At 47.5% G+C, this 16,112-nt stretch overlaps 1 protein-coding gene across 3 annotated transcripts in view; it reads left to right on the top strand.

Annotated features, from left to right (window-relative positions):
- The first annotated feature begins 1,168 nt into the window (after positions 1–1,168).
- The window catches only part of prdm5 (PR domain containing 5), a 36,925-nt gene continuing 21,981 nt past the window's right edge, over positions 1,169–16,112 (top strand). Inside the window, exons 1-8 of one of the 3 annotated variants that reach the window (XM_049010805.1) lie at positions 1,169–1,209; positions 2,073–2,156; positions 3,608–3,730; positions 7,644–7,812; positions 7,940–8,117; positions 10,580–10,675; positions 10,759–10,880; positions 15,449–15,528. In XM_049010805.1, the coding sequence (XP_048866762.1) occupies positions 2,109–2,156; positions 3,608–3,730; positions 7,644–7,812; positions 7,940–8,117; positions 10,580–10,675; positions 10,759–10,880; positions 15,449–15,528 (816 nt within the window). In that variant the 5' untranslated portion in view covers positions 1,169–1,209; positions 2,073–2,108. Of the gene's footprint in view, positions 1,210–1,253; positions 1,524–2,072; positions 2,157–3,607; positions 3,731–7,643; positions 7,813–7,939; positions 8,118–10,579; positions 10,676–10,758; positions 10,881–15,448; positions 15,529–16,112 lie in introns of those variants that run through there. The other 2 variants (XM_049010804.1, XM_049010803.1) reach the window with 2 other exon arrangements.

Below are 16,112 nucleotides of genomic sequence, written 5' to 3'. Positions count from 1 at the left end.
GCGATTCTCACGCGATCGGGCTGGATTTAGATAAATCGGGTCTCATTTTGTGCCTTTGTGTTTAAACTAACTGTCGTCATCCCCCCCGGATGATTTTATATGAGGTAATTAAAACAGAATTCACACAGAGGCAGATGTTTGCTGACTCCTTCGATTCATGTTCCCCTGCGTAAAGCACCGACTCCAGTAAGGAGGAGGGGCGCACATCCGATCTGTAATGTAAATCCACAAATCTGCTCTCGCATCACCTCTTTGGGTGTTTCATTTCCAGCTCCGGGCTGCAGTGTGGACGCTAGTGGCAGCAGGACATCCGTATCTGTCCTCTTGCCTCCAGAATGACTGAATTCCTTTCCCGGAACAGTACACTTCAGCTGTTTAGTGCACGCTGGCTATTTTAAATATAGTTTACGTTTTTGTTGTATGATAAACTGTCTGTTCACTGTCTGTTCGTTTATATGTCACACAGATACTTTCGGGACGAATTTGACCCCCTCCAAAGAAACGCCATTTGCATCTTCTCAAATGATTGCACTCGTGAATATATAATTTGAGCTAAGATTTTGACCCGTGAACAATGTTAGTAATAACTGACCCCCACCCGCTCAGCTGAGCACCAGCTGTGCTGACTGATTCGGATTTTCTGAGGGTGGGGGTCATTGTTAATTGTTGAATGTTAGCGTTTATAGGCCTATAAATACAACACATTTTTTTCTGTTAACATTTAAACGATGCTACAAATTTATTTTTCCTTTGTTTTCAGAAAATGTTTATATTTTATTTTTTTCTATTGGGATACTATGTGGTAAATAAATAAGCACACTACTCTTCATTTGCAGTGATAATGTTTATATAACTATTGCAAATATTGTCACATTATCGAATTGGCCCCTATGAGTGTCTCTTACGCTGGGTGAAATTTCAGTAGTCGGGTAAATCTGATGCACGGGCTGGAAAATAACGAATAGACGACAAAACCTCAGATACCAACGACACCAAGCGGTTATACAAACACCACGAGATATATCCATTTAGATAAGCAGCGCCAGATGAAGCAGGGCATCGCGCACTGAGCGCCTCCATACAGCTACAAAAGCCAAGAGTGTAATGAAACGAAAATGCAGGATGGTCCCTCTTCCTCTTCTTCTTCTTCCTCTTCAGATCGGCGGCACCCGCCGGGGAGCGGCCGGCTACTGAGCGCTCCTCACCCCGGTATGCGCGCAGCCCCCCGGCCCCAAAACTTTCAGCCAATCAGAGGGCGCGGCCGCCCCGCATGCAGCAGGAACAATATGGAAGTAGGATCTGGGCTGGGATCCGACACGCAGCTCGCAGAATAACCCACAAACAGACCAAAAAGAGAGAGAAAACGAGAGAAAGCAACCCACTGTCGTTTCTTATTAATGTGCCATCCACTGTCACGATAGGCAATGGCAATGCTGGGTATGTACGTGCCAGACAGGTTCGCTCTGAAATCCTCTAAGGTCCAAGACGGGATCGGGCTTTACACCGCCAGACGGGTGAAAAAGGTTTGTTCAGCGAAATAAAAAAGAGGAGAGTGATTCGTACGAGCCGAGAGCAGCAGGGGAGTTACGGGCTTTCTGTGGTTAGTTTGCACACGGGGCAGCGCGACTTTGCGGCATTGCGTGTCCAGTCCGGGACGGCGAGTTTGAGGGGTTGGAGTGCCACGTATCAGGTCCGCTGTGCGCTCGCAGATGCGGGCATGCTCGCCTGCCCGGCCAGCGCTTTCGCTTTCCGGATCTCCGGCTTTCCCTTCGCACAGGGAAAGTTTGGCAGCCCGCGGGGGAGGGGGGGGGCGGCAGATGATTACGTCCCGATACGAAGCCGTTACGTTCACTGCAGGAATGCAAATCCAAGTGCACAAAAGACCCTTGAATTATACTATATATGCTGTCATTTATAGTTATGCATCCATTCGGGGGGGGGCACACACTTATCTGCAGTGTGTATAAGAAACCGAAGTTTCCATGTATGACGTGTCTATGAGGTTATGACGTTACATGATCTGTTTTTTTTTCTTTTTCTGTACCATTAATTAGTGTGGGTGACTCTTTCAGGGGGAGAAGTTTGGGCCCTTTGCGGGCGAGAAAAAGATGGCCAGCGAGCTGGAGGACAGCATGGATACACGGCTGATGTGGGAGGTATGTTGGTGTAGGAGGTGGGCCATAAACACACAGACACTGTCACCATTAGTGGGCGGGTTCAGTGCATCATTCTCTATAGGTGTGTACCAGGTGTATTTACCTGTTAACTGAATCTGTTGTCGATAATAATTTTAGTGGATTCAGGGGATTTAGGGGCAACATGGAATGGAGTCTAACACTGCAGCCTCCCCCCTCCCCCCCAGGGTTGGGGGTTAGAGTCCCACTGGTGCATGTAGATGGTAGTTCGTACTCAGAAGTTGAATTTCTGAGTCCTGAAGTCAGAATTACATCTCGGAAAGCCGGAGGAACCTCTGCAACCCCGACCTCAGAATTCAAGATGGCTGCCCCCGTCATCAACTTATGTGAAAACTGTAGTTTTATACTGTCTATTAGCACTTATGGCTCATTAAATCAGTAGTACGCACACTCTACTGTCCAGCCCCTATCTGTGGACATGTTGCTACAGTGTTTGTATGCGCAAAATACTGCATAATGTTTTGTTATCAACTGGTATTGCTAACTATGGCTAACAATGAACCTGACTAGTACAGGTATTGCCTAATGATTTGTTTGGGTGTGATGTCATTCACTCCCAAGCTAAATGGAATGCAGCACCAGTTCTGCTTGCGTTTGCATAGTTTCCTCCTGCGATTTTGGGGAGTCAGTGTCTCTGAATTGCCCATATTGTGTGTGTGTGATAGGGGGTGCAAGCTGGCTAATGCGTGACTGTGTACTGGTCTGTGCGGTAAGTAAGGAACTCCCAGTCACACGGGGATGGGAAAGCTTGTGCCATGTAAACTGGCAGCTACACCCCATTCACCCTGAAGTTACCCCGGTGTATTCCCCCCCCAGGGGGGGGGACAGGTATGCCAGGTTAATTTGAAAGGCGCAGGGAAAATTACAGTGGTCCCGCTCAGGTGGAGAAGATTGATTGGGTGACATCGTTGACATCGTATCATTTTCTGTTGGCTGAGGAAACACCATAAAATAGTGCAGTACTGGTAATAACAGGGTTTGCGAGGCGCTCGTAATGCACACAGTAACCCCCCCCCCTTCACTATGCACTGATTTGGGTGGTGGGTGTAAATAAATAAATAGGGTAACAGTGGACATCCCCTGGTCCTCCCTGTCTTACACAGTGTGGACTGCAGCATGTCACAGAGTCGATTGTGCTGGGAGGGGCTGAGGGGAGATTTAGAGGAATAAGAGGCACGATCTTTCCATACATCAAATACCGAGCGACTGCCCTCGGGCCTGGATCCAGCGCACACCCGTTTTTTTTGGGGAAGTCCCCTGCATAATCCTTCCACGTCGCAGGCCTTTGCCTGTTAGACGTCGCCATGCCGGAATCCTTCGCCCTCTCATCCAGCCGAACAGGTGCGACATGCGTTTTCGGGAGCCGCTGGTTTTTCGGTGGGATGAAAAAGCTCCTCCTCCGCCCCCTCCAGGTGAGAGGCAGCAAGGGCGACGTGCTGTACGTCCTGGACGCCAGCAACCCCCGGCACGCCAACTGGCTGCGCTTCGTCCATCAGGCTCCATCTCAGGAGCAGAAGAACCTGGCCGCCATTCAGGTGAGAGTCCCGCCACGTCGCCAAGCCGCCTGCCGGCACCATCTTAGTGCCATCTCCCATGCCGGTCCGCGACGGATAAAGGGAGAGATGGAGATGGAGATAGAGATGGAGAGAGGGAATGTGAGGAGGAGGGAGCAATGAGGTGCTCGGGAGAGCTTTGTTTAGTCTGAGTCTGTGCCCGCCCCCCGGGGGGAAGGAGGGGGGGGGCGCATCCCCCATACACGCTGGTGTCTGACAGGACTGGGTCCTCGTGCTGTTCTGTACCTCAGAGCTGATATCAGGTTTCAAACTGGCCTCGGCTCAAGTGAGATTGTAGGATTTTGTTTTAAGGTGGAGGACATAAGAGAGCCCGTAATTTATACAGAGGAGCCAACCTTATCGTTAGCCAATGGTATGTTTTGAATCGATGAGTGAAGGGGAGAGGGCACAACAGGGGCCAATCATCTTTCAGCTTGGGGTGGTGCCCCTTGTGGCTCCTCCCCTGTATAGCACTCTGGCCTGTGCTGCACCCCAACACCCTATCACAGCCCCCCTTTTTCATAATTAAAAAGGCAAAGGGGAGATAAAAGAACATAAATGAAATAGGTGGAGAAGGCACCTGGGAAGAGAGCGTACTCGGTGCGTCGTCGCCGTGGATACAGCCAGCGCTCAGCGCATTCCTCGCCGCCCGTGAGGGTGAGTCACCCCCACCCGAACAAGTCCCTTCCACCCTGGGGACTCCCACCTGGGATTTCTATTCCTGGACGGTTCCGTCTGCCATGTTTCGGAAAGCGCAGAATTGCCTTTCATCTCGCCTCCACCCCGTCGGACGCCGTGAGCTCGGGACACGCCAGGCTCTGGGATCCGTCGGGCCGTGTCGTCTATTAGAGCTGTTTTTCCCAAACATATCCCAACCCTCCAGGCTGTATCAGCACTTTGATTTCATTAGCATGTGGCCTTTTTGCGCTGGCCAGTCCAACGATGATAAATGAAAGCGTTCTGGTCTGACCTGTCCCCATAATCAAGCCGGCACTGGTGAACATCTTACTGTAACGACTTTGAACTTTCCAGGTCTGGTGGGAACCCTCAAATGCTCGGGAACCTTTATGGTGGCGCCAAAGATGGGGAATTCGCCGTTTAGGTCATGTGATTCTCTGCTGTACAATACCCAGTCCACTAGGCATTTTCCTGACTCGTGTTTTTAACTTAATTTTCAATTAATCCTGATCTCTACTCTGTCATTGGACCCGGATTGTACAGGGAGTGAGAGTCTTGGGTGATATCTAGTTTTTCATATCATCCAGACATTATACCGTAGTTCATGGTATTTTGAAAGTGTTTTCAAAAGCTATGTTATTCTGGTATTGTGATCTACTCTTGCTTCATTAGGACATGCATGGAAGTGAGAGTGAGGCTTGGTGTTCGCGCACTGGGTTAGCCATTTATCCAGCACCCTGCACAGTTTTCAGAATTAAGGCCCCAACTGTAATACGACCTTATTGTCAGTAATGGGATTCAAACCAACGACCTGCTGATGGCAGACGTAGAGTACTAAACCTATAACAATGGCTTCTGTGTGTGCGTGGGGTAGGCGAGTGCTGGGGTGGAACACCTTTGTCACTGGAGCTTCTGGGAGGGACGGGGAGTCCCTGATTGTCTGAGGTTGAGTCTTTGTTGTGGGACTCCTGAACATGATGCATTATGGGATTATGCCCACGGCCCATTCACCGTCTCTGGGATTGTGAAGTCCTGAGGTGGGGTGGACGGGGGTGGAGGCACAGCGATCCAGCCCTCTTTCTGCTCGTGCCACGTGGGTCCAGCAGAATTTGTGTTTCGGTCAGCCTGGGGCCTGTGTGTATGGGGATTAAGCCATGATGTCGCTGTGATCAGGACAGAGACACCCCCATAAATCCTCAAGTTCTTGGCGTTTCTAAAGGTCATACCTGGGCAAACCGCTGTTATACGTAATCCTATAAACCGACCCTGACTGCAAAGCAAACAAATCTGATGCGTTGTTTCATGTTGTTTGCTGCAGCACTTTCATTTTTGTAAGTAAACAAGCAGACATGTTCTGTGATGTCTTTCAAAGGATAAGCCTTCAGATGTAATCCCGGTTTTGGTTTTCCACTGTACAGTGCTATTGAGGTGTTGACATGACATGACATGTTTCGTGTTACATTTCACTTCAGTTCAATTTGTTTGTATATAGCGCCTTTCAACCCAAGGCACTTGACAAGAGCGGTTGGCAATGCATTATTACATCCATACATGCTGCGTGAAACGGAGAAAAGACAGGGGCGAGGGAAAGAATGAATTCAAAAAGACAGCAGAGGAGGACATTTTAATTGGTTCAAACCACATTATTATTAATTGAGAAACACTGTGGGAGACATTTGTAATTGCAGTGAAGCTAGCTGATAACCAATGACTGTCTAGAAGGAAAGTAAGTAATTGTGAGAAAGTAAATGAAGTCATTCATTTGTTACTGTGTCGTTAATAGGAAAAGCATCTCAGACGTGTTGTTCTTTGAATGACGTTTCTGCTGGATTACCCATAATTCCCAATCAGTTTCCCTGTCTCTAAAATCGGTCGGTTTGCCTTTAAGAATAACTTAAGAATTTCACGCATTAGGATACTGCCTGGTGGTGGTGGTGGGAGGGTGTATCTGTTTAATCTGACCGTGTCTCTGCACCCCCCTGGTCATTGTGACCATGTTTCCATGGTGTTACCATAAACACAATGATGACTGCAACTGTGAGCAAAAGTCTGACCATTAACGGGGGCGGAGATGTAGTTTGGGTCAGTGGCTGAGATCCCCTGCAATGCAGCCTGGGAAATGTGGCATGGAAGGTCTGATCTGGATCTGAAACATGATTGATGAAGCAGAGATACCAAAAGAGCCTGTCCTACTGAGGTGTGTGTATCAGTGCTACATGCTGAGCCACCACCACATCATCATCATCATCATTGTTATTATTATTATTACTGTTATTGTCACTAGTATGATGACATTATGTATATATTCTGCATCCCCAATGACATTAATGAGGTTCTAAGTCTGTCCGTTGTGAAACGACATGAGTGGTTCCGATCTCGTCTGTTAGATGCCATCCTGATCCGTACAGGCTTACAAGAAGCCTCTGTAATTCCAGGCTTCTTGTTTTTTTAGCAGAACCACTCCGACCCACTTTCGCTCCCGACACCGTTTAAGTTCCTCACCCGGCGTGTTCAGACAGAAGTGCCTTCAGCTAAGATGAGAATTTTCCCCCACTTGGGGGGGGAGGGGTAGTCCTCTTCTGTCCTTAAATGCTCTCCTCAGGGTAGAAATTATGGTTATCAAACTAATAATTGGATGAGGAAGAATAAAAACGCTGTCAGAGGCATCCAAGCGTGGTTTCCAGCAGGTCTGCGGAGGAAGAAACACGTCTTGGGTGGAGAGGCTTGCTTGGGGGGGGGGGCAAAATGTGGAAAGAAAATATAAAAAACAGTGCGAGACGTCTCCGAGTGAGTGTGGCGGGGTTTCCGAGTGAGAGTACTGTCTGAAAGGGTCAGTGTATGAATGCGCAGGACAATGAATCGGAAGGCAGGGAGGTTTAAATCCCGGCGAGTATCGACTGATGGACGACGGGCAGCAATATCTGTGGCTGTCACAGGTTTGAGGTTACAAAAATACTGATGTTTATGGAGCACGTAAATTCGATTCAGACAGACTGCGGAATATTTTTTTTTAAAAAGAGAACAGCAAATTCTTTTAATGTCATAAGCAGATACAATGTTTTCCAAAAGGCCAGTTTTGTGTTTTATGTGAGTACAGTTTCTTTAAGATCAGTATGAAAGAGTTTAATAATAATAAAATGAACTGAACGTATTTTTTTTTCTGACTGTGGTATGTTGTACATACACATCTCGCCATTTTGGGTTGTCTCCATCTTAGGATGGAGAGAACATTTTTTACCTGGCTGTGGATGATATCGATACGGACACGGAGCTCCTGATCGGCTACCTGGATAGTGACATGGAGGAGGATGAAGAAGAGGAAGAGGAGGAGGTCGTGAAAGATGAGGATGAAAACAGCAGGGAGGCCAAGCACGTGGCAGAATCAGGTAAAGTGCGAACTGACTCAGATTTGGGATCTATGCCCACATCCGGAAGGTTGTGGGTTTGAGTCCTGTTGTATCATTGATGAGCTCTGCAGCTGAATAAATAAATGCGGTATATGCTGGCCCCCAGACGTGATGATTAAGAAGGAGGACCACCCATGCCTGCTGTGTGAGAGCAGCTTCCCCAGTGAGGAGGTGCTGGCTGCCCACCTGCAGAGCCTTCACCAGCGGCCCAGTGGCGACGACAAGGAGTTCAAGTGCCGCAACTGCGGAAAGAGGTTTCCTGTCAAGCAGGCCCTGCAACGGCAGTGAGTCCCAGCCATGCCCATCACTGTGTGTACATATGTGTGTCTGTATATACCTGAGTGTGTGTGCTTCTATATTTCTTAGTGTATATACCTGAGTGTGTATGCCTGTATATACCTGAGTGTATATATGTGAGCGTGTGTCCCTGTATATACCTGAGTATGTGTGCCTGAATATACCCGAGTGTATGTACCTGAGTGTATATGCCTGTATATACCTGAGTGTATATATGTAAGCGTGTGTGCCTGTATATACCTGAGTATGTGTGCCTGAATATACCCGAGTGTATATTCCTGAGTGTGTATGCCTGTATATACCTGAGTGTATATATATGAGCGTGTGTGCCTGTATATACCTGAGTATGTGTGCCTGAATATACCCGAGTATATGTACCTGAGTGTGTATGCCTGTATATACCTGAGTGTATATATGTGAGCGTGTGTCCCTGTATATACCTGAGTATGTGTGCCTGAATATACCCGAGTGTATGTACCTGAGTGTATATGCCTGTATATACCTGAGTGTATATATGTAAGCGTGTGTGCCTGTATATACCTGAGTATGTGTGCCTGAATATACCCGAGTGTATATTCCTGAGTGTGTATGCCTGTATATACCTGAGTGTATATATGTGAGCGTGTGTGCCTGTATATACCTGAGTATGTGTGCCTGAATATACCCGAGTATATGAACCTGAGTGTGTATGCCTGTAAATACCTGAGTGTGTATATGTGATCGTGTGCCTGTATATACCTGAGTATGTATGCCTGAATATACCCGAGTGTATATACCTGAGTGTGTGTGCCTGTACATATCTGAATATATGTAGCCATATGTAGCTGTACACACCTGAGTGTGTGTACGTGTATGTAGCTGTATGTATCTCAGTGTGTACGCTTTTATGTAAGTAGCTGTTTAAATCAGTGGCAGAGTGTATACACCTGTAAATAGCTGTTTAAATCAGAGTGTGTACACCAATATGTACCTGTATATACACCACATGGACAACAGTATTGGGACAACCTCTTTATCATTGAATTCAGTTGTTTCCTTTAAACCCATTGTCACAGGTGTAAGCCCCTAACCACACAGTCAGGTTTACAAACATTTGTGATTGAATGGGTCGTACTAAAGAGCTCAGTGAATTCAAGCGTGGTACTGTCATAGGATGCTACCTTTGCAGTAAGTCAGTTTATGAAATTTCTTCCCAGCTAAATGTCCCACAGTCAACTTTAAGTGGTACTTTTGAAAAGTGTAAGTGATTAGGAACGGCATAAACTCAGCCAGGAAGTGGTAGATCATGTAAAGTGACTGAGTGGAGTCACTTAGTGCTGAGGCACATGGTGTGTAAATGTCGCCAATGTTCTGTTCGTTTAATAACTGCAGAGTTCCAAACTTTCTCTGGAATTAACTCCATCACAAACACTGTGTACTGGGAGATTCATGGAACGGGCTTCTATGGCCGAGCAGCTGCATGCAAGCCTCACATCACCAAACGAAATGCCGAGCATCAGATGCAGTGGTGTAAAGCACGCCGCCACTGGACTTTGAAGCAGTGGAAATGTATTCTGTGGAGTGACGAATCACACTTCTCTGTCTGGTAGTCTGATGGATCAGTCTGGGATTGGCGGATGTCAGGAGAACATGACCTGTCTGACTGCATTGTGCCAAATGTAATGTTTGGTGGAGGAGGGATAATGGTATGGGGTTGTTTTTCAGAGGCTAAGCCCCTCAGTTCCAGTGAAGGAAACTCTTAATACTTCAGCATACCAAGACATTTTGGACGATTCTATATTTCCAACTTTGTGGGACTCTTTGTGGGTCCTTTTCTGTTCCAGCATGACTCTGCCCCAATGCACAAATCAAGGTCTATAAAGACATTGTTGTGTGAGTTTATTGTGGAAGAACTTTGCTGACCCACACAGCCCTAACCTCCACCCCATCAAACACCTTTCAGATGAACTAGAAGGAAGACTGTGAGCCAGGTCGTTACGGGCAGAATCTGTGCCTGGTCTCAGAAATGCTCTGGGCAGTAATGGGCAAAAATTCCTACAGAAATCCTTCCCAGAAGAGCGGCAGCTCTTATAGCTGCAAAGGATGGACCAACTCCATATTGATGCCTATGGATTTTGAATGTGGTGTTCCTGTGGGTGTAATGGCCAGGTGTCCCAATACTTTTGCCCATATAATGTACCTGAGTGGATTTACCTCTGTGTACCTCAGTGTGTTCATCAGTACGTACCCATATATAGCTGTGCGGGATAAGCATGCATCTGAAGATAATCAGATTTTAACAACTCTGAGCTATTAGTTAAGTTCTCCCCAAACGAGCTTCATGGGCCGAATGGCCTCCTCTCGTTTGTGAATTTCTTATGTTCTTATGCTTGCTCTTATGCTTTTATGGATGTGTTTATAGGAGTTTATGCTGTTACTTATGCTTTCCTCCCCCCCTGCATGCCCCCAGCGTGCTGCACTGCTCTGACAGTCTGAGCTCCGCAGGCGACGGCACCCAGGGGCACCAGTGCGCTCTGTGCCAGAGCACGTTCAGCTCCGAGTCCAGGTAGGCCACACCTCACAGTTATTGCACAGCCAACCTGACACCCTGCCCCCACGTCACCAGACTGCCTGCCCCCCCCCCCACAGCTTTGAGCAGCACAGGGAGGCATGCAAAGGGGATGCCAGGTTCATCTGTAAGGCAGAGAGCTGCGGGAAGCGGTTCAAAAGCAAGGAGTCCCTCAAGAAGCACAAAGGGAATGTGCACACAGGTAAGTGGGACATTCATCATACTGGTGGGCGGAGCTGTCATCATACTGGTGGGCGGGGCATTCATCATACTGGTGGGCGGAGATGTCAATCATACTGGTGGGCGGGGCATTCATCATACTGGTGGGCGGGGCATTTATCATGTGGGTGGGCAGGGCATATACAAATGGGTTGGCCAGTCGTTCTCTTCTCCCCTAATATGTCACGTCTGAATTGATCGTATTGGGTTGAGCTGCCTGGTGGTTTTTGGAGTCAGCATTGTGATGTTACATGGCTCTTGCTTCTGTCCGTCATCGGGACGCTGCACAGAAATTACTGAATGACAGGCAACAGCAAACACTCAGCTGGCTCACGATTTGTTTTGGTGAAATCCCAGCCGGCGTGGAAACCAAACATTTCTGAAGGCTCACCAGCCAGCCCCAGGGAAACAAACAAACACAAATTTAAGCCTCCAGTCTCTTTCTGATGTCGACCTTCTGATGCAGTCGTTACCCAGCACAGTGACGCACAGTAAACAGTAAGCTGGGTACTGACTGGTTCGCATGTAGATAGCATGCTGCTTCCTGCTGGGAGGTGTCCCTCTGCTTTATCCGTTTCCTCGTAAACACTGCATGTCATTCCCGGGATGGGAAATGGAGAAAGAGCTTTTGATGTCTATCTGCTTAGTGAAGCTTACTATAACTGGGCCTGCGGTGAATTTAATAACTGTGTATTATTACAAACAGCACTCCTGCTTGACCTTAATTAATTAAGCTGCCCCTCTGTAATTAGTGCGGCTGAGATTACATTGATTGCTGTCTTGCAGTCTCAAAGCTTTTCCTTGTTATTTTGGAGTATTGCGGAGTAATAATTATATCCTCGGCCAGATTGTCGCCCTCATCCCCCACCACTGCTCATACCCTGCCATATAGCGCTTGGCCATTGAAGGGGAGTCAGATGACAGGGGCGTGTAAATGAGTGCCAATCAGTAGAGCCGCACACCATGAGACGTGATGGTCACTTTGTGGACCTTCTGCTTGCTCGGGTCTCATTGCATCATTGATGCCACAAGTGACCCATAATTTAATTATCTGTGCTGTTATTTACCTTGTGAATCAATGCATATATAGGAGTGGGGCATGAGGGGGGTACTCGCCCCAGCTGAAAGCTGATTGGCTCTCTCCACTGTCACTAAGCAATTCAAAACATATCATTGGCTAATAAGGTTGGCCCTTCTGTATGAATCATGGCCCATTTTTTTTCTTCCCACCTCAGTTAATTTTATAAGCTGGTAAATTATATGTCCCCCCCCAGCTACCCAAGCTGATTAATCACAGACAAACCTGGCCCACCCAGGTCCAGGACCTGGTCATGGACTCCTGAATACACACAGATTTGGCCACACGTGACCCTGGGCTGCCTTGGTCGGTCCGATAACGCCAGTTCAGCCACACCTCATTAGTGGCAGCTGGTGGCAGGGACGGTGCAGAAAGCCAATCAGAGTTGAACCTGATGTAAAGTGACCCACACAAGTATCCGGGAGTGCTGGCAGCTGACCACTCGGCCGGAACGCTGTGTACTCATTGACATGCCTCATTGGCCGGCAGTTCATGTAGGGGGCGTGGCCTCAATGCCTTCTAATCGCCGGCAATTATAGCCCTGATCAAACGGTGGGATGCTGTCCCTTACACACTAGTCAACAAAACCCACCCCGTGGCGTTTTCCACGCTTCAGCAGACCTCATGGACTCCTGACCTCAAATCCCACCTCCCCATGTCACTTTGGGCCAATTCTGTAAGCATCGCCGTCCGAAGCTGGACGCAAATTAGTGTATATTTACTGGAATTTTGGAGGTGAGGGGGACTTTCTGTGTGTTTGTTCTGTGACGTAAAAGCTAAACAGCAGCAGCTAATTCCCTGCTGTGTATGTGTGTGTGTGTGTGTCTGTGTGTGTGTGTCTGTGTGTGTGTGTGTGTCTGTGTGTGTGTGTGTGTGCGTGTATGTATTTCTGCGGCTCTGTGTTTGTGAGTTTGTCTCTCTGTGTTTGTGTCTGTCTGTCTGTGTGTGTGAGAGAGTCTGTCTTTTGGTCTGTCTGTGTGCGTGTCTGTCTGTCTGTCTGTATGTGGGTCTGTGTCTGTGAGTCTGTCTGCATGTCTGTGTTTGTGTCTGTGTTTGTGTGGGTCTGTATTTCTGTGGGTCTGTGTGTGCGTGTCTGTCTGTCTGTGGGTCTGTGTGTGTGTGCGTGTCTGTCTGTCTGTGGGTCTGTGTGTGTGTGTGCGTGTCTGTCTGTCTGTGGGTCTGTGTGTGTGTGTGCGTGTCTGTCTGTCTGTGGGTCTGTGTGTGTGTGTGTGCGTGTCTGTCTGTCTGTGGGTCTGTGTGTGTGTGTGCGTGTCTGTCTGTCTGTGGGTCTGTGTGTGTGTGTGCGTGTCTGTCTGTGGGTCTGTGTGTGTGTGCGTGTCTGTCTGTCTGTGGGTCTGTGTGTGTGTGCGTGTCTGTCTGTGTGTGTTTTTGCTTTTGCACTGCTGTAAAAACTGGTACCAGCGCTAAATGACATCACAACAGGAGGCAGAATTTGAAAAATGGCTGTAGTACATTATAGGGCTCGACGACATTAATAGCAACATCGTATGTTATGCACATGCAATTCTTACATCGCTAGTCAACTAGATTAAGATCAGGATTTTTCATACTTTCAATTCTGTACAGACATTATAGTGCAGTTAGTTTAAGTTTCACTAAAACTCTTTGCAATTTTATTACTCCTTTTATAGATTATCTGGTTTATCTAGATTATCTATATGTTTAAAAATAGTTTTAAAGTTTACCTCCGTGGCTTTTGCATGAGCCTGCATGCGTTCTTGGATACAATCAGTCATTTTCATCCTTGCTATTTAAGTCACTCCTAGACAGGTTTGTGAGAAATTTATGAACTCCAGCATTTATTACAACAAAATCACATTCCTGTATTTACGATAAAATCACATTAACATTAACATTCAATTAAATAAAATACTTTAGAAATTTTTCATGCCATTTGATCTTTTTGTTGTATCTGTTCTTCTGACTAGGTCGCATTTTTTTTTTTAAACTTAGTCGCAAGCACGCAGCAGTTGTATTGAGTTCAGCGGCAGGCTATTTGCATAACCAATTGACAAAGAACACGTTTGAAGTCCCACCCTGAAGTACTGAAGTACCAAGGAACTACCCCAGCTGGTTTGGCACTTTTGGTACTCAGACTCGACTGGAAGTCAATGGAAAAAGGGAAGTACAAAAAAGTGCGTTACTTTGTGCAATGTGTGTGTCTGTGTGGATCTGTGTGTGTCTGTGTGGATGTGTTTGTCTGTGGGTATCTCATTTGTGCAGATTCCCACCCCCCCCCCCCCATTCAGCCTTAGCATGACCACTCACACCCCAACATCCCCTGTGACCCCCCCATCCTACGCCCCCCCCCCGCCCACTTACATGTTACCCTATTAACTTGACCCAGCCTGACCCCACCCTGAAATCTGCTGTGCACTGTGTGTGTCTGTGTTGTGCGTTTGTACTCTGTTGGGGGGGGGAGGGGGAGTTACCATTAATTTTGTTTCAGTAAAATAGCCGCAGGGTAGTAAACAGCATTTGACATAGACTTTAAATTGAAGGACTGTCAGTTTTTAATCTAGTTATCCATGAGGAAGGATGGGAAGTAAGATTGTGTGGGCTTTTGACCTCTGCCCTGTGACATTTGGAAAGCAGATAACGATTGGTGCCCCAGTAAGCAACATGCTACCAGCTGTGCTTGCTTACTAACCTTTCATTCTGTGCTCTGCGGTCAGAAATATCATCACTAGCTTGTATGTTTAGGGTTAAGAATCATTATTTATAGACCCCATTAAAATCGAATCATGTTGTATTTGTGGTTTGTTTTTCCAAAAGCAGCTAAAAGGTGTTTGACTAAACGCAGCTTGTGTGCATTGGGGTGAAGAGGAGGAAATCCGACTCGCTCCCTGATGCGTCTCATCCGCAAAAACCCAGAAGGCCTGCCAGGCTTTGACAAGGCCCAGTTTGCAAAGGCCTAGGTCCAACTTTCTGGCTGTGAAATGGCGTGGAAGGTTGTGATGGTCTGGCTCCCCTGTGAGCTTGTCCCGTCTGCTTTGGGGAGAGGGTGAGGCGGAACAGTCTTGTGAGACATGTACGGTTTGTGTTGGGTCTTTTCTGCTGCCTGAACCCTTTAAGAAAGGTCATTCATTTGACAGGTGGAGGTGCCCCATCAGCACCTTTCCTGGAAAGTACATGCTAGAAGTTGATTGGCTCTCAGTTCTGGCACTCGCACTCAGCATCCTATCTTTGCTTCACAGGAAGCTCATGCGAGAAGCTGATTGGGTGTCAGTGCTGGTACTCAGACTCGGGGCCCTAACTTCATTTACGCGTATGAAGCTGTTTAGCTCTTGATGTTGACATTTGCTTACAGTGACCTGCTTTTCTTTTCCAGGAAGCTGACTGGTTGTCAGTCCAGGCACATATGCTCACTCTCGTACCTTTTCCTTGCGGGAATTTGACGTGAGAAACGGATGGGCTCTGAGTATTCACGGAGACCTCTGTCTCTTTTGTAGGAAGTGCTCGTAGGAAGCTGATGTGCTCCATCTGCAACAAGAAGTGCTCTTCGTCGGTCAACCTGCAGGAGCACCGAAAGGTTGGCATTTTCCCACAAAATCGTTGCTCCATCTATACCATGATAGGAATAGGGAGAAGAATCAGAGCCTCCTCACTCTTGATGGAGGAGAAGACATTCTTTAATCATCCGGGGAAGCAAGCAGACACACATTCCATGAGAGTAATCAGGGGCCATGATTTGTGGTAGTTATCGGGGGCAGGTACATGGGTCACTTGACCAGGTTTCCTAGCAACGCAACACGCTTCTGCCAGGTCAGGTCTTCGATCTTTATCTTATGAAACTTCTTCGTGAAGCAGTAGACCTCAACGGTAGGGGGTGCGGTAGGCAGGCCCCAACTGCGTTGCCAAGGGTTCGCAGGAGTGGGTAGGTCGGGGGAGCGGTTTGAATGCGTACCCCCCTTGGATGTTATTTAGACTTGCTGAAGGATCTTTAGGTAGCAGATTTCATCCAAGAGTGACTTTCCTGGTACTCTGCACTATAGCCCTTGTTCATTGAAGGGGAGCCAGCTTCTCGATGCGCAGAGGATAGAGATGGATGCTGGCCAAGCCACTGACCCTTCATTAAAGAGTCAGGCTGCCATGAAGGGCACTTTAAATACATAA

The sequence above is a fragment of the Brienomyrus brachyistius genome, chromosome 4, assembly GCF_023856365.1.
Source record: "Brienomyrus brachyistius isolate T26 chromosome 4, BBRACH_0.4, whole genome shotgun sequence".
Classification (NCBI taxonomy): Eukaryota; Metazoa; Chordata; class Actinopteri; order Osteoglossiformes; family Mormyridae; genus Brienomyrus; species Brienomyrus brachyistius.
Note: the sequence above shows the minus strand (reverse complement) of the source record. Positions and strands in the feature narration are given on the sequence as shown.